General features: G+C 34.8%; 2 protein-coding genes across 2 annotated transcripts; one reads left to right on the top strand and one right to left on the bottom strand.

Annotated features, from left to right (window-relative positions):
• The first annotated feature begins 9,225 nt into the window (after positions 1-9,225).
• Positions 9,226-10,912, top strand: LOC120624593 (transmembrane protein 11-B, mitochondrial). Its single transcript, XM_039891233.1, has 3 exons — positions 9,226-9,300; positions 9,463-9,683; positions 10,297-10,912. Exons 1-3 carry the CDS (start codon positions 9,278-9,280, stop codon positions 10,575-10,577), a joined length of 525 nt encoding a protein of 174 aa, XP_039747167.1. The 5' UTR covers positions 9,226-9,277; the 3' UTR covers positions 10,578-10,912.
• Positions 10,913-10,916: 4 nt separating this feature from the next.
• LOC120624592 (dehydrogenase/reductase SDR family protein 7-like) lies at positions 10,917-14,535 on the bottom strand. The gene is made up of 5 exons (XM_039891232.1): positions 14,154-14,535; positions 13,598-13,741; positions 12,266-12,485; positions 11,374-11,619; positions 10,917-11,256 (listed from the first exon to the last, which is right to left on the bottom strand). The coding sequence occupies exons 1-5, from the start codon at positions 14,298-14,300 to the stop codon at positions 11,066-11,068; spliced, it is 948 nt and encodes a 315-aa protein (XP_039747166.1). The 5' UTR covers positions 14,301-14,535; the 3' UTR covers positions 10,917-11,065.
• Between the last annotated feature and the right edge of the window lie 4,238 nt (positions 14,536-18,773).

Here is an 18,773-nt window from a genome sequence, read left to right as displayed (position 1 = left end):
ATCGAGTGAAAACAAACAAGCTTAGCCTATGAGTCGAGCTATCACATCGTCTAGGATGGGCATAGAATAGTTCCCTTTAACTCTAATTAATTTTAGCAATATAATCATAAGTGGTTTGATGTTTTTACTTCAACGTCTACTCGTTTTGCCCTGCACAAAAATGAACTACCTGAAATCCAGCAAGGTTCGCAACAAGGGAACTGTTATACTGACATGTCAACTTTCAGAGCGATAGAGACCACCACAAATGAAATATTGCATGGTCGGCTTACCCTCAAGACTTTTTCTTACGATGCCGTTTCCCTTAAAATTATGTTCAAGTCTTGCCTTACCGATACTGCGCCATGGATCTCTACCACTCATGCCGTACTAATTCCAATCAAAGATTCTTGTATCAAAAGTGACATCTTCCTGCCGATATCCATGAACTGGAGCTTAGTTGCAACTTTAGAAACGATAATATGGGGCTGTTTCGGGTATGGCTGATCTTTGAGGATAGATATAGATCTTTTAGCAAATTGCCAAATATAACTTTACATAGAACACGAGCGTATACTCCATTAACACTAATTCTATAATCATTTTACATTGCCGAATCCCCGTAATAAAGACGGTATATACTCGTAGTCATGAGCCACACCTAACTCCTTAACTAAGGATTCCTTCACCAGCCTAATCTCACTGCCGAAAACGACAAATGTTTGACGTGACGTGCCGTTTATTTGCCCATTTTTCATTAATTTTCAAATAAAAAGAGAGAGGGAATTCTTTTCCTGAGACAAATAGTTTTGGTACGAGTTCTTGCTGCTTATCAAAAATTGCAATAACTAATCAGGAACGAAATACTAGAGCACCGGATTTTAAACTCCTTTCACTGATATCATGAATAACTGCACGCCTATCAACTATATCGCTTTTCATAAAATTAAATTTCTATAGGTATTATACCTGCTCTTCCTTTTAAGTATATCCCTTAAAGCCTGGCCCTAATTTTGCTCGCAAGGAAAAACATTTACTAATTTCTCTTGCCATTTCGGCCCGGTAACAAAACTGAATTTAGGTCTTCCTACCATATTTTGTCAAGGCCTTGGAGTTTCTTTATAGCAAAATGAGTGACAGTTTTATTTATTTTTTTCCAACCGTATACATAAGCAAAATCATTGTTTTCTTTTTAGCCAAACATCTATCCTTTGGTTTGGTGGAGGGAGTCGAAATTGAAACTATATTTGGGTTCAACTGTTTGGAAAGAACTTCAGTACCTACACGGTTGAGACGTCAAACTGTCCTTAAGACATTTCAAAACATTTCTTAGAATCGGAAAGACGACGTGACCTTTTATCATATCTCGCGACGCCACGACGCGCCGCCCGGCAGGATGCACTGCGCCGGCCCCAGCCTCTGCCCGCCGCGCCGCCCAGCAGGATGCACTGCGCCGTCTCTGCCCGCCGCGCCGCCCGCTGATCTCAGGACACGTGGTCGCTGCGTTGACTGCGACTTGAATGTTGCCGCGGAGTAGCCCGGTGCGAAGTCATAGCTGGCGCGGTGTAGCGGCTGCGACTTCTATTGTTGCTCTCGCAGTTGCAGTAACAGCCTCTCCTAAATCTTCACCCGCTCACGGCTTGGCTCTAGCTCCCGACTCAGGACCCGAGAAGATCTGCGTGCACATAGCCAGCTACGGCTCCGCTCCCTCAGTCGGCTCCGGCTTCGATATTCCACGGGTAGGGTCAGATACAAGAAAACAAAGTTTAAGTTTGAATTTTTTTTTTTTTTTAAATAAACTTAACAAGGGGTGTAGACATCTGCGCGTAACAAATAAATACAAATGAAAAATAAAGAATTCGATTCCATTGTTTTTGTTTTTTTTTTGTAAGATTTAGAAACATGTCACAAATTCTCAAATCACCGTTACGTAGAAAGTGACTGTTAATATTAAATTTTTATCATATTTGCGATAGCCTGAATGCCATAATAAGTTAAACCTACGTTTGGTACATTTGAAAATAATGTCTATCGGAAAAATAATATCAGATCCAGAGCTCGGTAATTTATGGGATCTTATTTTTATATAACCTACAATATGAGTATGTAAATATACTGTTACAAATGAAATTAAAACTCACTGAAAAAATATTGCAAAATAGGCACTGAGTCCGTGCACACTCAATTAGGTTAACAACATAAATATTAATCGTACATGTTATTATGACATAACCATAATGATTGTTAGTAACATTTCGCGTAGCTAAATATTATTATAAATTAATTAAACAGCTAATAAAATTATATAATTGGGCGTGTACTTACGCGTTGAAAAGGTAACGCTGTCTTGTCACTTCTGAATTATTATAAACTTTAGTAGGATAGCGATGAGGCCACGAAAAGATGCAAATAAACATACCATACAAATATCACTTTATTAATTTACTTTATAAACTATGACAATATGAACTTATCGTTTTACAACCTCGCAATTCACTTCATAACTCTCTCAAAGAACGATCCAACCCGCCAAGACAAAATCCAATTTCCCGCCAAAACTCCTAGCGTCCAGGTAGAATCCAAGCAATTTGATTGGTTCCCGCCGTTATGCGTCTACCGGCGTTAACCAATCGGAGAATGACAACCGATCGTCTCGTTCAAAAATAAGATTAAATTAAAAAAATAACAAAGAAGTGGAAATTATAATGCTATTTAAATTTAAATCCTAACATGAGTTAGTTTTTAAGGTAAATAAAATCAATTTGCTTATCTGAAAACAAGAAATCAATTTGCTTATCTGAAGAAACAGAACCCGTGATTAAGGTTTTAGGTATGCACATGCCTGCTTAGTGCCCTAGTCGAAAATCCTGTCAACATCATCATCATATCAACCCAGTACTGGCCCACTATAGGGCACGTGTCTCCTCCCACGCTGATAAGGGGTAAAGGCCGCAATCCACCACTCTGGCCCAGTGCGAATTGGTGGACTCCACACGCCTTTGAAAACATTATGTAGAACTCTCAGGCATTTAGGTTTCCTCACGTTGTTTTCCTTCACGGTTGAAGCAAGCGATATTTTAATTGCTTAAAAAACGCACATAACTTAGAAAAGTTAGAGGCGCGTGCTGGGATTTGTACTCGCCCCCCGAAAGTGAAGTCGAAGTCCTACTCACTGGGCTATCACCGCTTCAAAACCCTGTGTAAACCACTAAACGAAGACCCTTATCAACATCATCTGTATCGTCATAAGTCTATTAAGGCCAGCTAGGCGCAGGCCTCCACTGAGTAGAGAGAGCTTTAGAACCCTGTCACACTACGCTGCTTTCATACGGTTCTTTAATATAGAAAGTAATCCAACCCATAATCCTCGTGAAACTACAGTTGAAAACAATCAGCCCAGTTTAAGTAGATACCAAGTTTAACTGTAACTTCTACGTTCGACTTCTGGCGGTCCACACTATGCGTTACGAAAACAACGCGGTGCCGAAGCGATGCCACTGCGGTGTTCTACATATTTTCTATACCACAAGTTAGCCCTTGTCTGCAATCTCACCTGGCGGTAAGTGAAGCTGCAATCTAAGCTGGTAGCGGGTTACTCTAATAGTGGCGTAATAACATAGGCAGGCTATGGATCACCATAGCCTGCCTCTATGTTATAGATAACAATACGGAACCCTTCGTGCGCCTACGCTCTAGGCATTTTTTTTTTATTTTTGCATGTTAAAAATGTGCAGTTTTAATCATAAAATTTTTAACATGCAAATATTAAAAAAAAAAAAACACCTAGAGCGAGTAGGCGCACGAAGGGTTCCATTCTGTTATCTATAAAAACTGCAAAAAAAAAAAGCATGTCCCTTGTATGGGAGGCTCCTTAAATATTTATTTTATCCTGTTTTTAGTATTTGTTGTTATATCGGCTAGGTATAGAAATACATCATCTGTGAAAATTTTAACTGACAGACGGACAGACAGACAGACGGACGGATAGCGGATTCTTAGTAAAAAGATCCCGTTTTATCCTTTGGGTACGAAACCCAGGAAAAATAATCACATACTACGCTACTTTACTAAACTATTCCCGGTACCTATCGTCTTTGCATAAGCGAAGATAGATAGCAACCTACTTGAAAGCATTAATTTGGAACACTCACGTAATATTAAATGTGGACCGATTTTAAAATATCTATTCTTAAATATAAGATATTTAAGAAGAGATATTTTAAAAACGGTCCACATATAATGTAATATATAAATTAATGTAATAAATAATGTAGGTAACATTATTTATTACATTAATTTTGTATATTACATTACATACTGCAAATAAAACACGTAGGCACCTACTTTAACTTTAAGAGCAAAAGTGGTGACAGAATTTCTGTGCGGATTGCTATAATAATTCGCCTATGCCCGTAAAATGTAGAACCAGCTATCAGAATACAGCTGTTATCATCACCCCTTCTCTTCCCGTGAGTGAGACGACTATAGGAACAAGAAAAAGAACGGGCAGCAGCATCCTCCGTGCTACTACTACCATACAAAACGATCAACAACCCGTCCGCCCAGCGTAGTGATTGGACCTATTTGTACCTATTTGTAAAAGTGATAACTTTATTGTCTTGTGTAAGATCTATAATTAATTTATCCATAGTAACAATTTATTTATAGCAGTTTATTTTACAAATAAATGTAAAAAAAAGAAAAAAATGTGTAAGTATATTAGTGTACACGCGTAAGATTTTTATTTTATTTTTACAATTATTTAGTGTTTACTACATTAACAGTCGCATTAATTAATAATTGCTAGTTTTAACAAAATTATTTACATTCACTGATATTTACAATCAAAAAGCTGAGATTAACCTGAAATAACTTTTAAAAAATACCATAATCACACCCACGTGTTGAATGTATTAGAAATATAATGGCTAGTAACGGAAAAATGTGACTTAGAAAAATGAAGATTAAAATTACGCGCCGTAATATAAAACGTTAAAAGATGGCGCGTAACAGAAAAACGTTACATTGCTATAAAAATTCTCCCATACGTAAATTAATGCAATAGGTGTACAGTCAGATTGCACTGTACCGGTTACTATGTATTAAAATTACAAAAAATAATCAAATGTTTACGGCAATTACGTAATTGCGATGAAATAACGGAAAATCAAATCTGAAAGTATTACCTAAGTATTAATCATCTAAATGTTCAGAACATTATAGGTACGACAATGCAATATAGGTATCATCTTCTTCTTTTTTTTATTTATGGCTTTTCTTGCACAATGTACTTTGCCAGTGGTAAATAGCTTGGAAAAGGCACGAACTAGAGTGGTCAGTAAAAAAAAGAAATGTCTATTTCATAACTTCGTCCTGCAATAGTAGTTGTTAGTGAAATGAACTAAGTACGCATGAATTGCAATATAGGTATACAAATACAGCGTCAGATTTCGTGATCAAATTTGTCAATTAGTAATGTAAACATTGCGAGTACTTGTAAGTAGACGATTAAATGATCTTAAATCGATTTTCAAATTCAATGATTAAAAAATATCTTGATATGTTGTAATATTATAATATATTTAGATCTTTAGATGCTATCATTATAAATAATCATAACTTCCAGGCTCATTCAAAATTTCTTCCATTGCCACTTGAGCATAGCGCCTCTTTGAGCTATGTCAGTAGCACTGTTTCTTCCAGGACGTCCTCATTCCTGATTTGAGATACTCCAAGAGTAGCTCTCTCGATAGCCCGTTCTATCGGACCATCATTAGCAACCACGGCGCATCTCTACACTCTCTTAGCGACCACGTTTTGGAGTTCACTGGCAACACGAACTGTTCGAAGATTTTCAACGAAAAGATGTCACGAAATTTCCTGAACGCTGCCCGAGTCCGAGTTGGATTCGGCGATTCACTTTTCTCGAAATTGGACCTTCTACCAATTAGCCTTCCTTCTACCTGGATCATGTTTCCTAGATATACGAATTCGTCAAAAATTTCGAGTAAAGTGCTCTCAACGAACCTTTTCCCTCCCCAGTAAGCCAACCGTTTGTTGGCTGAACAAGGGAATTACTTCGTCTTGCTTATATAATTTTCCATACACCATCCATCTCCCAGGCTCTGTCATTACGACCACATCATCGGCAAACCTAAGTTGTGTGATGTACTCGTCGTTATTTGTTATACCCAGTTCATTCCAATTCAGAAGTTTAAAGACGTCTTCCAACACAGCGGTAAACAGCTTCAAAATCTACCTGACGCACTCCTGGTCCTGTATACGAACTGATATACTGGTGTCGTAGCTGTTTTGGCATCTCTGTAGTGACCTTAACACAGCCAATGTTTCTACCGGCGTTCTCATTGTCCAGATGCGCTTAGCAAAGTGGGCGGTTAAAAGTCTCGTAATGAAAACCGCTTGTAAATATGGCTCAGTAGGTGTGGGTTTTATATGGGTTTGTAATTCTAGGGCAAAGTTTTGTCACCTTTTTTGAAGAACAGAACCACCACGTTCCTTTGCTATACCTCTGGCATTATGCCTTGGTGTATAATGAAATCAAAAAATCACTAAAGGCCAGTAGTATCGGTTTTCTACCGGCTCTTAGGATGTTAGACAAAGCTAAAACAAGTAGTTTTCCACCGTGGACACAATTATCTTCAAAACATGAAACATTAAATACACGAGGTAATAATATTATAACGGTGAATAATAATAATGTTTGTGTGTTTGTTTGTTATTCCTTCATGCCGCAACTATTGAGCCGATCTGGTTGGCATTTGGAATAGTGTTTAAATTTAGCCCGTTTTAAAATACAGGTTTCTTCTGAACTCGATTTTCTTACGCCAAAATCGCCGTCATTTGCTATATTTTGTAGGCTGTGAATTATTACATGTGATGTGACCACATACGTAATAGCTGTGCCCATTGAAATAATTTAAATAATCATTATTTAGTCATTAGCTGTTAATGTTGCGTACGTTTTTTCGCCTTAACGTTTACCAATTGGCTAAGGAGCGGAGAGGCGCCAACACACAATGTGGCGGCGGGATCAATTTAAGGAAAAAAGGCGGAAAAATTGTATTTCTATTATAATGAAGTATTAAAGGATTATTGAATAATATGACACAGGCGTCAAACTTAAATTCGTTGCTCTAGATTTAGTATACGACGTAATAGTCTTATACATAATATCTCGGAATGGAACACGTGCCTGTAATTAATTTGGAGGCTGTTTAATTTTTTATTAAAGGATTTCAGTATATATGATATATGTTTATTAAGTCCAACGATAAATTATTTTTTTTATTCAAAGAAACTCGTGCATTTGGTACTTTTGAATATTCACCCTTCTATCTAAGAACAATGTATAACAAAAATTCTATATGTTCTATATTCTCCAATTAGGTTGATATTCTGTGTTTTTTATTTTACGATTCCTTCCAGCTTTACGTTAATTAAAATACTTATTTAGATAAATGAAATACTTTTGTGTGCTACAATAAATTGTTTTTCTTTGGGAAATAAGACCTGTGTGTGTGATGAACAGCGAACATATTGTTAGCAAATCTAAAATGTTGTGACGGGTATGTTTTGTTAACCTTTAATGCATTGGCTTAAGTTAAGGACTTTAGGCTCACTGTCTCCGAATCATTGTTTATTTATTTTTGTTGATGTTTATTTAAAAAAAAATGGCGTCAGTTCAGCAACAGTCGACGTATGGAGTGTAGAGGTAAGGAGAGTCATCTGTGTATATGAAAAAGTGTCGTCAAAATGTATTAAATTAGGGTGGCGCCACATTTGCATCAAGGTAACAGTTCAAAAATCCTCCACAATGGCGCTGGTGGATGCATAAGGTATGGTATGAATGTAGCAATTATAGCAATTGTAGATGAATTGAAGTATGCCGAGTTAAAAAATTTAATGTCATTATCGACTAAAGTAGATAAAGTAGTTAATTATTGAGAATTTCAACAACTTACGTTGTACAAAATATTGTGGTAAATATAACCTTACTTCCTTGTTTATTTTTCAAGCCTACTCTAACAATATTTATATTTGGCGCTTCTTTTAAGAGTTACCCTGATGCAAATGTGGCGCCATCCTAATTTAATACATTTTGACGACACTTTTTCATATACACAGATGACTCTCCTTACCTCTACCCTCCATAATCGAGTCCCTGTGAGCAAACAGAAACAGTATTGTAACTAGATGGCGCTCTTTTGACTCCATTCTAATCGTAATTACCACTTAATTTAAATAAATAAAATTATATCAATGGCACACAGTCAATATTATTGACAATATAATATTCGGATTCAATATTTCTTGTCAATATTATTGGCGCGTTTGCACCCCCCTTTGATAATGCTTGGGTCGGCCAAGCATTATCAAAGGGGGGATGCAAACCTTTCGGTATTAGGGCATGGGCTGGCAGCCGATTTCAAAACCCGCTAACTATTTGCTATAGGTCCTGTATCTGTGGACACAACGAACTAAGAATTTTAGGTTAGTGTTTATATCCTCTTTGTCCACGGCATTCGTTTTTTTTGTACAACCGACGCTTCTGTTCTCTGGAAATTTTCTAAGACCAATTTATCTTATATCGATATAGATATAAGTTCATCTTAGATCGTATTTCTACATTAAGACATGACACAGAAGTTATAATACAAGATCAGGCAGAGATAATTTATTTTTCCCGCTAATTGTTTATATATTGTCTTGAAGTTTGTCCTATCGAGGGTAGAGGTAAGGAGAGTCATCTTATATGGGAGAAAAGTTGAAAAAGTGTCCAGTTGTTGCGCTAAATAACAGTTCAAAAATCCTCCACAATGGCGCTGGTGGATGCACAGGGTATGGTATGAATGTAGCAATCGTAGATGAATTGAAGTATGCCTAATTGAGTTAAAAAAAATTATGTCTTTATCGACTAAAGTAGTTAATTATTGAGAATTTCAACAACTTACGTTGTACAAAATATTGTGGTAAATATAACCTTACAGATTTATTATAACCAAACGTGCGTTTAGAGTGATTTTATTTCGTAAACAGTAAATAGTACGGTATTTATATTTGGCGCTTCTTTTAAGAGTTACCCTGATGCAAATGTGGCGCCATCCTAATTTAATACATTTTGACGACACTTTTTCATATACACAGATGACTCTCCTTACCTATACCCTCCATAGTTTGCCCCGAAGTTGTACGTGTGTGCGTGACTTGTCCAGTTCGGAAGTGAATTATTCAATGAGTTACTCTTACTCTTTAATCATGAAATTTGTCTATAACTAAGATGGCGGGTGATGAAAGTGACAGGTTTGTAAATAAACTAAAGTTCTAGTTTTATTTCAATTTAATGCTAATATACTATAAAGTAGTAATCAGTTTATGCCTCAAATCGCTGCATTATACATGATCGTAGAGCTTTGCAATATCATATTCCAATTATTTAACATTACGTTTGAATTCATTTTCCAGTGAACTTAAACCCTCCCAAGTAGTAATAGTTAGAGAAGTATACGACAGCGAAAATGCTCATATTAAATTTGAAATGGAACTGGAAAGAGCACTTGAGGCTGGTGTGAGTGTAATTGTTATTGAACCTGAACCGCTTGGAGAAGAAACTGCTAGATGGATATATGTAGGAAACCTCTTACATAAAGTCTCTGTATATAGTGGATTGTGTAGTATTGCTTCAGGTGAGTTAAAAATGTTTCATGTTCATAAGTAATGCTAGCTGGATATTATATAACTGGTATACTAAGTTGATTCTCATTAATTGCACACATTTAAGGCACTCCTATAAGCTTGAAAATATCTCAACTAGCGTGCAAAATCAATATTGATAATTTTTCTATTAATGTCTCGCAGATCCTGTTGACCAAAGTATACGGGGAAAAATGGCATGAAATGTGCATTGCAAAATAAAATGGGTTAATCTTGAGAGGAATATTATATAAAATTGGTATGGCAGACACTGGTGCCAATTCAATTAGACAAGTCTTAAAGAATGCTAAATTTATTAGTTTAAAAGTAGTGTTGTTGTCGTCATATTTCTTGTGGAAAATTATAGCAGCCAGACTTGTAAATTTAGTTTAGGAGATTTGTGTATAACAGAATCAGCACCACTGCAACCATTTTTTAGGTTCTTTTTATAACAGATAGAAAGATGTTTAATACTATCCATTTTGATTTTAGGTATTTGTGTACAAAAGTATTGGCACCATAATTAACCAACTGTATTAGGATTTATCACCAGAATTACCAAATATTTTATTGCAAATAAGAATCAATCTTATGTGATTGTTACAGGTGTGGCTTGGAGTTCATTAGCATGTACACCGTTTGGCATTGTATCAGTGTTATGTTCGGGTTGCTACACACTCTCTTGGCAATGGGACCCCTGTTGCAAGTATCAAGAAGAAAAAGATTTAAGGCACTTATCTAAACTGCCAATTTTAAGTGATTTGACTTCAGCATCGCCAGTTGTTTTAGTGCACACTGATAACAGGAGACAAATAATTTTACATAATACTATATCATTAGCTGCAGCTGCCATATGCTTATGGAGAATTTATAATATTTTAAAATAATGATAAAGTTATTTATGCAGCATATTTTTAATATGTTTGCATTAGGAAAAAATGGAAAATAATATATTTTTAAAGGAGTATAAGCTTATTAGAGGTCTTTTCTGTATAATAACTAATTTTTTTGTAGATTTCATTGTAAATTTGTTATTATTATTTAATAATTGTTACTAAAATTAGAATAGATAATTCTGTACAAATATTTTCTTTTAAATATAAGGAAGCTTCTTAGATAGGTTAGCAGGTTGTTGGAAATTCTGTTATAGCTTACCATAATAACAGTGAAAATAATGGGAGTGTATAATTATCACTGTTACTATGTAATAAAAGTTAAACATAAAATACAAATTTTGTTTTATTTCAATAATAAATTCTTTGTAAACATTACATACAGTAAAGTATACACCCCATTGCCTTATAAAAGTAAGCAAATTAATATGGGCATCTCTAAATTTAAATTGATTATATTTTATGTGTTATATTTACATTATTTAATTCGTTTTGTTAGCCCGTCTTGCCATTATCCAAAAATATAAAGAAGGCATTGAGTGTCTTAGGAATATAGCTAAGTTTGGCAAGAATTGACTTATTACTAGTTCATTGTTTTTATTGACTACCATGTCCAAAATCTTCATTGCCACATACTCGGAAGTAAACCCAGCTGCTGTATTTTTATCCATCACTGAAAAATATTTAATACCATACATCAATTCACAAAAAATATCATCTGGATAAGTGCATATGCAATAAACAAGCAGAAACACTCAAATTTATTTATAATATATCTAGGTATGCCTACCTCCATGGCTATCTCCACTACCAGTTAGAGCATTTAATGAAACTGCTGTCTTCACATATCCTGGGCTGACAACAGACACATTGATATTGTGTTGAAACATTTCAGAGCGCAAGGAATCTGCAAAAGCCTGCATAGCATGTTTGGAAGCTGCATAGGCTGAACGATCTGGTAAGGCAATCAATCCCTGTACCGAACTTATAAATACCACATGTCCACTTTTTTTTTCAACCATTCTGGGTAACACCGCTGGAAAAAAAGGTGTTTAATTTTATCAATTTGATTAATTAACATGATAGATTTAAGTAGAAACACTGCAAGTTTATGAGATAGGAAGTTTTGGTCAGAGACATTTTCTAATTATACAAAGGTGTTTTTAGAATATAAAATATTATGTAACAGTAAACTTAAATAGCTAATATAGCCACTTTACAGTGTGAAATATTGTATCAATAACCACTGCAGGGCACAGTACTTCTCTCAGAATGAAAACGGTGTAGGGCGTCGGCCATATTTCACCACTTTGGCCAAGTGCAGATTGGTAAACTAACCATGAGAATGTTATGTAGCAAACAGGTTACCCAAAATGTTTTCCTTCACTGTTAAATACGTGATGTTTTAATGCTTAAATTAAAAACGCACGTAACAGTTAAGAGGTGTGTGCTGGAGGTTGAACAGAGTCACCCCAAAAAGGGAAGCTGAAGCCTTACCCACTAGGCAGTGGCGTGCACTTCATACATGCTCAAAAGCACTGCATACCCAAATTATTTTGTATAAGTCATATTGAAGGTGAAAATTTCCATTTTATGCCATGTACCTGCTTTATGCATACCCTGGTCAAAAACCCTGTGCACGCCACTGCCACTAGGCTATCATCATTTCGCTTAAATAGTACCTTTAGTTAATCCAACAGAACCAAAATAGTTGGTATTCATAATTTTCGTATCCACTTCCATTGTTGTGTGAAGAATTGAGCCACGGTGAGATACTCCACCATTGTTGATTAGTATGTCAATTTTACCACAAGTATCATATATTTTTTGAACAAATGACTCCAACTGACCTAAATTTGACAAGTCCAGTTCACATACAACAGGTTCTTCAGTTGGTGAAAGCTGAAAATTTGGAAACATTCAATTGTATACTTATTTAGGTAGTCTTTTTAACAGTTTTTAAATCTCAATTATTTTTATCAATTGTTATAAAAACAAAAACAAATATTCTTAAACATAACTGACTGACTCAAAATGACATTAACCAGGGCCTACATGCCACATCCAGATAGGTCCAAGTATTAACCTTTTTCCTTTTTTGCTTTCAATATTATTAAATTATATTTGAACATTTCCTGAAATAACAATTATAATCACAATTATTTATATGAGGCAAAAAGTAAATGAGGAACATTTTGCGTTTTTTGCAAAAATAAGATTTTTTATTAAAAACAGAAAAGAAAATGAGGAACATTTTGCGTTTTTTGCAAAAATAAGATTTTTTATTAAAAACAATTTAATAATATAATTAAACATACACAACTTCATGTACACATTAACAATGATGTGTACATAAAGTAAGTATATAAATTCTGTTACAACTGCTTAAATATGACACTAATTGTCATATTTAAGCAGTTGTATCAGAATTTGCTATGATTTATTATATTATTCTATATGCCTCGCAAGTAAGCTTTGCCTAAGCAATGCGAAACTGCCCAAACCCTCTATCCCCATTCTTTCTTCTTTCACACAAATTCTTAGATTTTAGACATTGCCTAATCACCTAAGTTGGCGCAACATAAATATAAAACATTTTATAAGAATACCAATGCAATCCTGTCTTGGCCTCTTACAGCAAATTTAATATATATAATGTGTTTACAAATTATTTGTATTGCACTGCTTCAGAAAGGTCAGGTGACCTTGATACATACCTCACTAACATAATAATTTCAGTTTTGATTAACTGAATAAATTCATTATGTTGAACTAGAAACTTTTGAAATAGTTCCTCTTCTTATCAGATATACATCTTAAGTAAATGTATGTTTCTAATAAAAGTTTGTACATTTTGCATCTGACTAGGAGGTCAATAATTGCTCAGTCAGGGAGGATGGGTATTATAATAATATTAATGCCATTACAGCCTTTTTCAAACATCCTCATAATATGGTCTATAATGATGCCGAACAATATTTTTTGTAATATAGCTTAATTTCCAGAAAACTCACTTGTTTTTTAGATAACAGTTCTTCTTTAACTCTCTCTAGTTCTGTTCTCCTTCTTGAGGCTAAAACCACTTTGCAACCATACTCATAAAAAACATGAGCCAAAGCCTCTCCAATTCCTGAACTGGCACCAGTTATGACAACTATCTGAAAAATATTATAAAAACTTGAGAACACTGTTTATATAGAAAATTACTAGATCAGTAATTGGGAAACTTTGATGAAATCAATGTGATAATATTTTGTAAGTTTATAATTATTATCACTGAAGAGTCTCACTTGGGGGGTTGAATGGGGATGACTAAGCCTCTTTCTCCTACACCTGCTAGCTCAACCAGGGTGACACAGTTCTTATCCCAATCTGCAATCATCCTATCTGATAATTCAGGGGATAAAGCATCTGCATTCCAAATTTCAGCTAAATCAATTCAGTGATTGTGGCCTGAAGGCGTAACAAACATCCAAACTTACACGCATATTATATTATTGAGTAGAATATCTTATTTTTTTAGTGTATAATTCCATACTACCAAGTAAGTTCTTATTTGTTATTTCTTACCTTTCCTTGCAAAGCATCTCTTCGTTTGCGATTTGTTTTTTGCAAACATAAACGAAACATGGTAACTCCAATGGCCAGTGGCAAACCAAAGTACTTGAGATACCAGTTGAGCGAGTTTGCATTGATGATTTTAATAACAGACATCATTAAACCTGTACGTCTTAGTACCTATGCATAAATTAAGTGAAAGACAACCTATGAAGGTCGAACGCTTAAGTTAAATTCTTGATTTAAATGTCAGAAGTGGTTTCTTGTCGTTCAATTTTAATTAATGTAGTACATTAAATTGCAGTCTCTAAAAAATTCCAGGCATTCCTAATAAACTGAGTTTCAATTAAATTAATTTATATTTGACACTGCAAAAATGACTAGATTGTTTACATTCTGTTTTGTTTATTCTTTCGAATAGGGAAAAGGCAAAGGTATATCACCGTACAGCCATGATTTTTCTATAATTTACAACTTTCTTGTTGTACCTCTAGGTCTATGATCTGCCCATGGCACTATTCTTCTTCTTTTACAGTCTTGACCGACTGGTCGTGGCCGTCATCTGGGTGGTGTGGCTCGCTTTACAATCCTTCGCCAGTCTTTTCTAACGAGGGCACTATTGCTCAACTGTAATCTTGGAAATCAAATTACTATGTGTTGTTCTGTTTCTAGCTAAGAACAATGAATATATAAAGTTTGTTGGGAGGTCACGATGGTATTTCAACAATTTATATTATTTTACTATTTTTACATGAAGTACGGAGACCGTCTTACCTAAAAAAATAAGACAATCTTCTGCAGTGGTGCAGGCTGGCAGTCAGGACAGGGAATATCCTTAAAATCCAATTAGCTGTACTTTAAGAATCATTTGAAATTTTAATGGATCCTCGTATCTAATAAAATATTCACGACTACATATAACCTACATGTTAGTGACATGTTAGTTGTACTAGTTAGTGATTTATTCAATAGTGTGAGACCTAACAAAAACCTATGTTTTCAGACTAATCTAAAAATAACAATATTTGGGTCTTGGACTACCAGGCAATCGAATAAATAAACAATCAGAATGAAATGTCTTCCAAAAATTTTATTATTTCAACTCATTGGTGCTGATTCTGTTTGTATACAAAATTCGGAACTAAACTAAATAAACACATCTTAAAACTGCACTGTTTTAGTCTAAATTAATATTCTAATTTAATTTAGAGATATATATCAGAACGAAAGAATTGACACATTTGGTTCTCGAACAACAACAAAAACTTTTACAACTTTCTTCGCATCCGTTATTTGATAGCCTTCGACGGCTATCTTCTGTTGTCAAAACAAACCATGACCTCCCTTTTCTTTTAAACAGTTTTCGTAAATTCACATCTCTTCCTCATCCAATTCAGTCATCTCCAATGATATCCCTTTTTTCTACACCATTCAAAAGTTTGACTTATAAACCAACCATTGTTAATTTAAATATATATAACGATACAATTGAGGCCAACCAAAGGTTTAATGAAATTATTCATAGTACCTTACCATCTATACGGATGCCTCAAAATTATCTCTGTCTGGTTGCGTTGGCGTAGCATGTTGGATACCAAAATACAAAATTGGTATTCAATTCAAGTGTCCCCCACAATCTTTAGTATTTACTGGAGAGTCTATAGGTATATTGGAAGCAATCCTCTTTGTGGAAGCCCATAACATAAAACGAACAATAGTACTGACTGACTCCTTAAGCTGCTTACAAGCACTAAAGGATAATCCGTTTCGCTCTAAGATGAGAATCTCCATCATATTAAGGATATTATGAGAGGTATTGCAAACATGTCAGCAGAAAGACCTTACCGTTGTGTTAGGATGGGTTCCAGGTCACTCAGGCATCATTGGTAATGAGACAGCTGACGCCTGGGCTAAACTTGCAACCGAATCGAGTTCTATGACCTATTTTAAAATCCACCCGCAAGACCTTCGTTGCTTAGCAAAATAGGACTGGGATAAATCTTGGAACAGTGTGGGTCGAATCAAAATCGGTTAAAGGAAAACAATATGCTTCAATCCAGCCTAATATCCCCCGAAAACCTTGGTTCTTTATTCATAAAAAATCTGATCGCTGGGTCACGTCAACTATCAGTCGTCTACGGATTGGACATGCTTGTACCCCAGTTCATTTGACAAAAATAAGAGTTCGAGATCATTCTCTGTGTGAGTGTGGCCTGGACGAAGGATCAGTCTCACATATCCTTTTTTCCTGCCCGAAATTGCCCTTCAATCTGTATGATATACTTCCTTCTAAAATTCCTCGTCCCTTAAATGTCGAGTGCGTGTTAATGTCAGTGTATAGTCGGGATGTTAAATATCTATGCAAATTTATTAAAATTAACAAATTAAAACTATGATTTTTATATTTTGGATATAAATTTTGAATTTTATTTTATCTTCAAATGATTGTTAAATTCTTGCGTACTTAGTTCATTTCACTAACAACTACTATTGCAGGTCGAAGTTAATAGATAGTTAAGAAATAGACATTTCTTTTTCTTTACTGACCACTCTAGTTCGTGCCTTTTCCAAGCTACTTGACACTGGCAAAGTACATTGTGCTGTTTTGGCACTACGAAAAGCCATAAATCAAAAGAAGAAGAAGAAGAACAACAAAAACCCCTCACAAAAACACTTGAGCAATTTACAACACAAGTACAAATAATATTGATATTCTCCTTTTAAACTCCTACTACACTGAAAATATGAGTGAATATTCTGAGTTTATAGTTGCTTTTGTTTACACGTTTTATATTATGCGAAAATTGAAGATTAAACGGAACATTAAAAACATGACAACATCAATTATCATTCTTTAAAATTAACTTCTTCAGAAAGCACAAGGCACTACTCATAGTCATAAAACCGTGTAGCTACTTTCTAAATCGATCTCTTGAATAGTTCCTTAAAAATTGTAAGCGAGGACGAGGAAGCTTTAGACCCAATTTGAAGTCCACGCTGGTGAAGTCGCGGTCAGAAGCTACTACTTTTAATTGTGCTCGTGGGAAAAGCAAAAATAAGTGCTGTAACATTCTAGCTTTCCGCCCGCGACTTTTCCGCGTGTAATTCGGTTATCACGCTCGAATCGTGTTCACCCGTAGGAAAAATATGTTTTTCCGGGAAAAAAATAGCTTATGGAACTTTTCTACAAATATCTTTTCCCTGCGGGAAAACATGTTACATGCGGATTCATTTAAATGATGTGCGTCAAACAAATCTAGAAATTGTGCGACTCAACCATATTCATTACGTAATAGCTGGATCGCAAAACTGCAGCTATTTTTCTTTATTACAGCGCAAGCGATAACACGGTTGAAAAATTTTATTCCATTTTTATAGTAAATCTTTTTATATCCTTCTTTCACATTTGTTTTATAAATATAACCTAAAATAAACTATGTAAAACTAAATAAAATCTAAAATGTCTTTGAAACCACCGCAGCGAGGCACAGTTCCTAAGGTGGTGGCAGCATTGCCCCTTTGGATGGCCAAACTAATTCGTTGGCCAAGGTACATTTCAACAATTTAACATTTTTTATTACTGTCAGGTTTTTCATTTCTTTTTAAGCCCAATTCTGAAGTCCACGCAGATGCGGGGAGAAGCTAGAATATTATTATTAAGGCCAAAGTTTGTACATTTTTACTCAAGTTGCAACTGCAGTCAAACTGAAGGCTGAAATTTGTTACAGAGATAGATTGTAGTCTGGAATAGCACATATTTTTATTCCGGGAAATGAGAGTTCCCGCATAAATAAAAACCTTAATCCACGCGAACGAAGTCGCGGGTATCAGCTAGTAATATATATATTAAAAAATAATCATCCATATGAACTACAAGCCCGCATTGCAAGGTGGTGGCGCTATTTTTCTCTAAGTTCTCTGGGTTTCTTGTTTTTATTAATATTCTTCGTCTTCCGTAAAGTCTCTCAAGAAGTAGTGAATCCATAGTACTACAAATAACATAGGGTTAACTAAGAACGAGACACACCAAAATACCTAAAGTAAGTTTTTTCGACCATTTTTGACAGTAATCGTTCCGAATAGACGTAAAGTCTATACCTTATGCTAATGCGCTAAACGGAAACAAATAAGGCGTCAGATCACGTAATTAATTCTTTCAAACGTTGCGAATATGGCAGAGTAGCTATAAATGTGTGATTAGATAAATAAACTTTTAAATTATATTATATAGGCATTTGGATCATATATATTCTAGATCATTACTTTCTTGCAAATTTTGTTACATATCCGATGGATAATAATTAGCCCCAAATTTACAAATGTTATGTAAATTAATGGAAAACTTTATTTATTACACACAGATTATACTTCAGATTTTACAATCTATCTTCTTCTTCTTTTGATTTATGGCTTTTCGTAGATTACAATCTATCGTTCACTCTGATTCAATTTTTATTTTTCAGCACTAAGGATTTATTAAATTTCTATATGTCAAACTCTAATAAGGTTAGTAGTCTGTGTTTTTATTTCACGATTCTTACCAATTTTTTGATAAATTATTAACGTTAACTAATTTAGATTGAAATAGTTTTGTGTTTATAAACTTTAATAGTTTTACTATGGGAATTAAGA

This window comes from Pararge aegeria, chromosome 6 (genome assembly GCF_905163445.1).
Source record: "Pararge aegeria chromosome 6, ilParAegt1.1, whole genome shotgun sequence".
Classification (NCBI taxonomy): domain Eukaryota; kingdom Metazoa; phylum Arthropoda; class Insecta; order Lepidoptera; family Nymphalidae; genus Pararge; species Pararge aegeria.
The sequence above is the reverse complement of the archived record's forward strand: the minus strand, read 5'-3'. Positions and strand labels throughout refer to the sequence as shown.

Bases quoted from the DNA above. Each gene is read 5' to 3' on its own strand.
- LOC120624593 (XM_039891233.1), top strand. From the start codon at position 9,278: ATGGCGGGTGATGAAAGTGACAG. The intron at 9,301-9,462 runs GTTTGTAAATAA...TTCATTTTCCAG, and splicing joins GCGGGTGATGAAAGTGACAG to TGAACTTAAACCCTCCCAAG. The intron at 9,684-10,296 runs GTGAGTTAAAAA...TGATTGTTACAG, and splicing joins ATTGTGTAGTATTGCTTCAG to GTGTGGCTTGGAGTTCATTA.
- LOC120624592 (XM_039891232.1), bottom strand. From the start codon at position 14,300: ATGATGTCTGTTATTAAAATCATCAATGCAAACTCGCTCAACTGGTAT. The intron at 11,620-12,265 runs GTACTATTTAAG...CTTTTTTTCCAG, and splicing joins TTCTGTTGGATTAACTAAAG to CGGTGTTACCCAGAATGGTT. The intron at 11,257-11,373 runs GTAGGCATACCT...AATATTTTTCAG, and splicing joins TAGTGGAGATAGCCATGGAG to TGATGGATAAAAATACAGCA.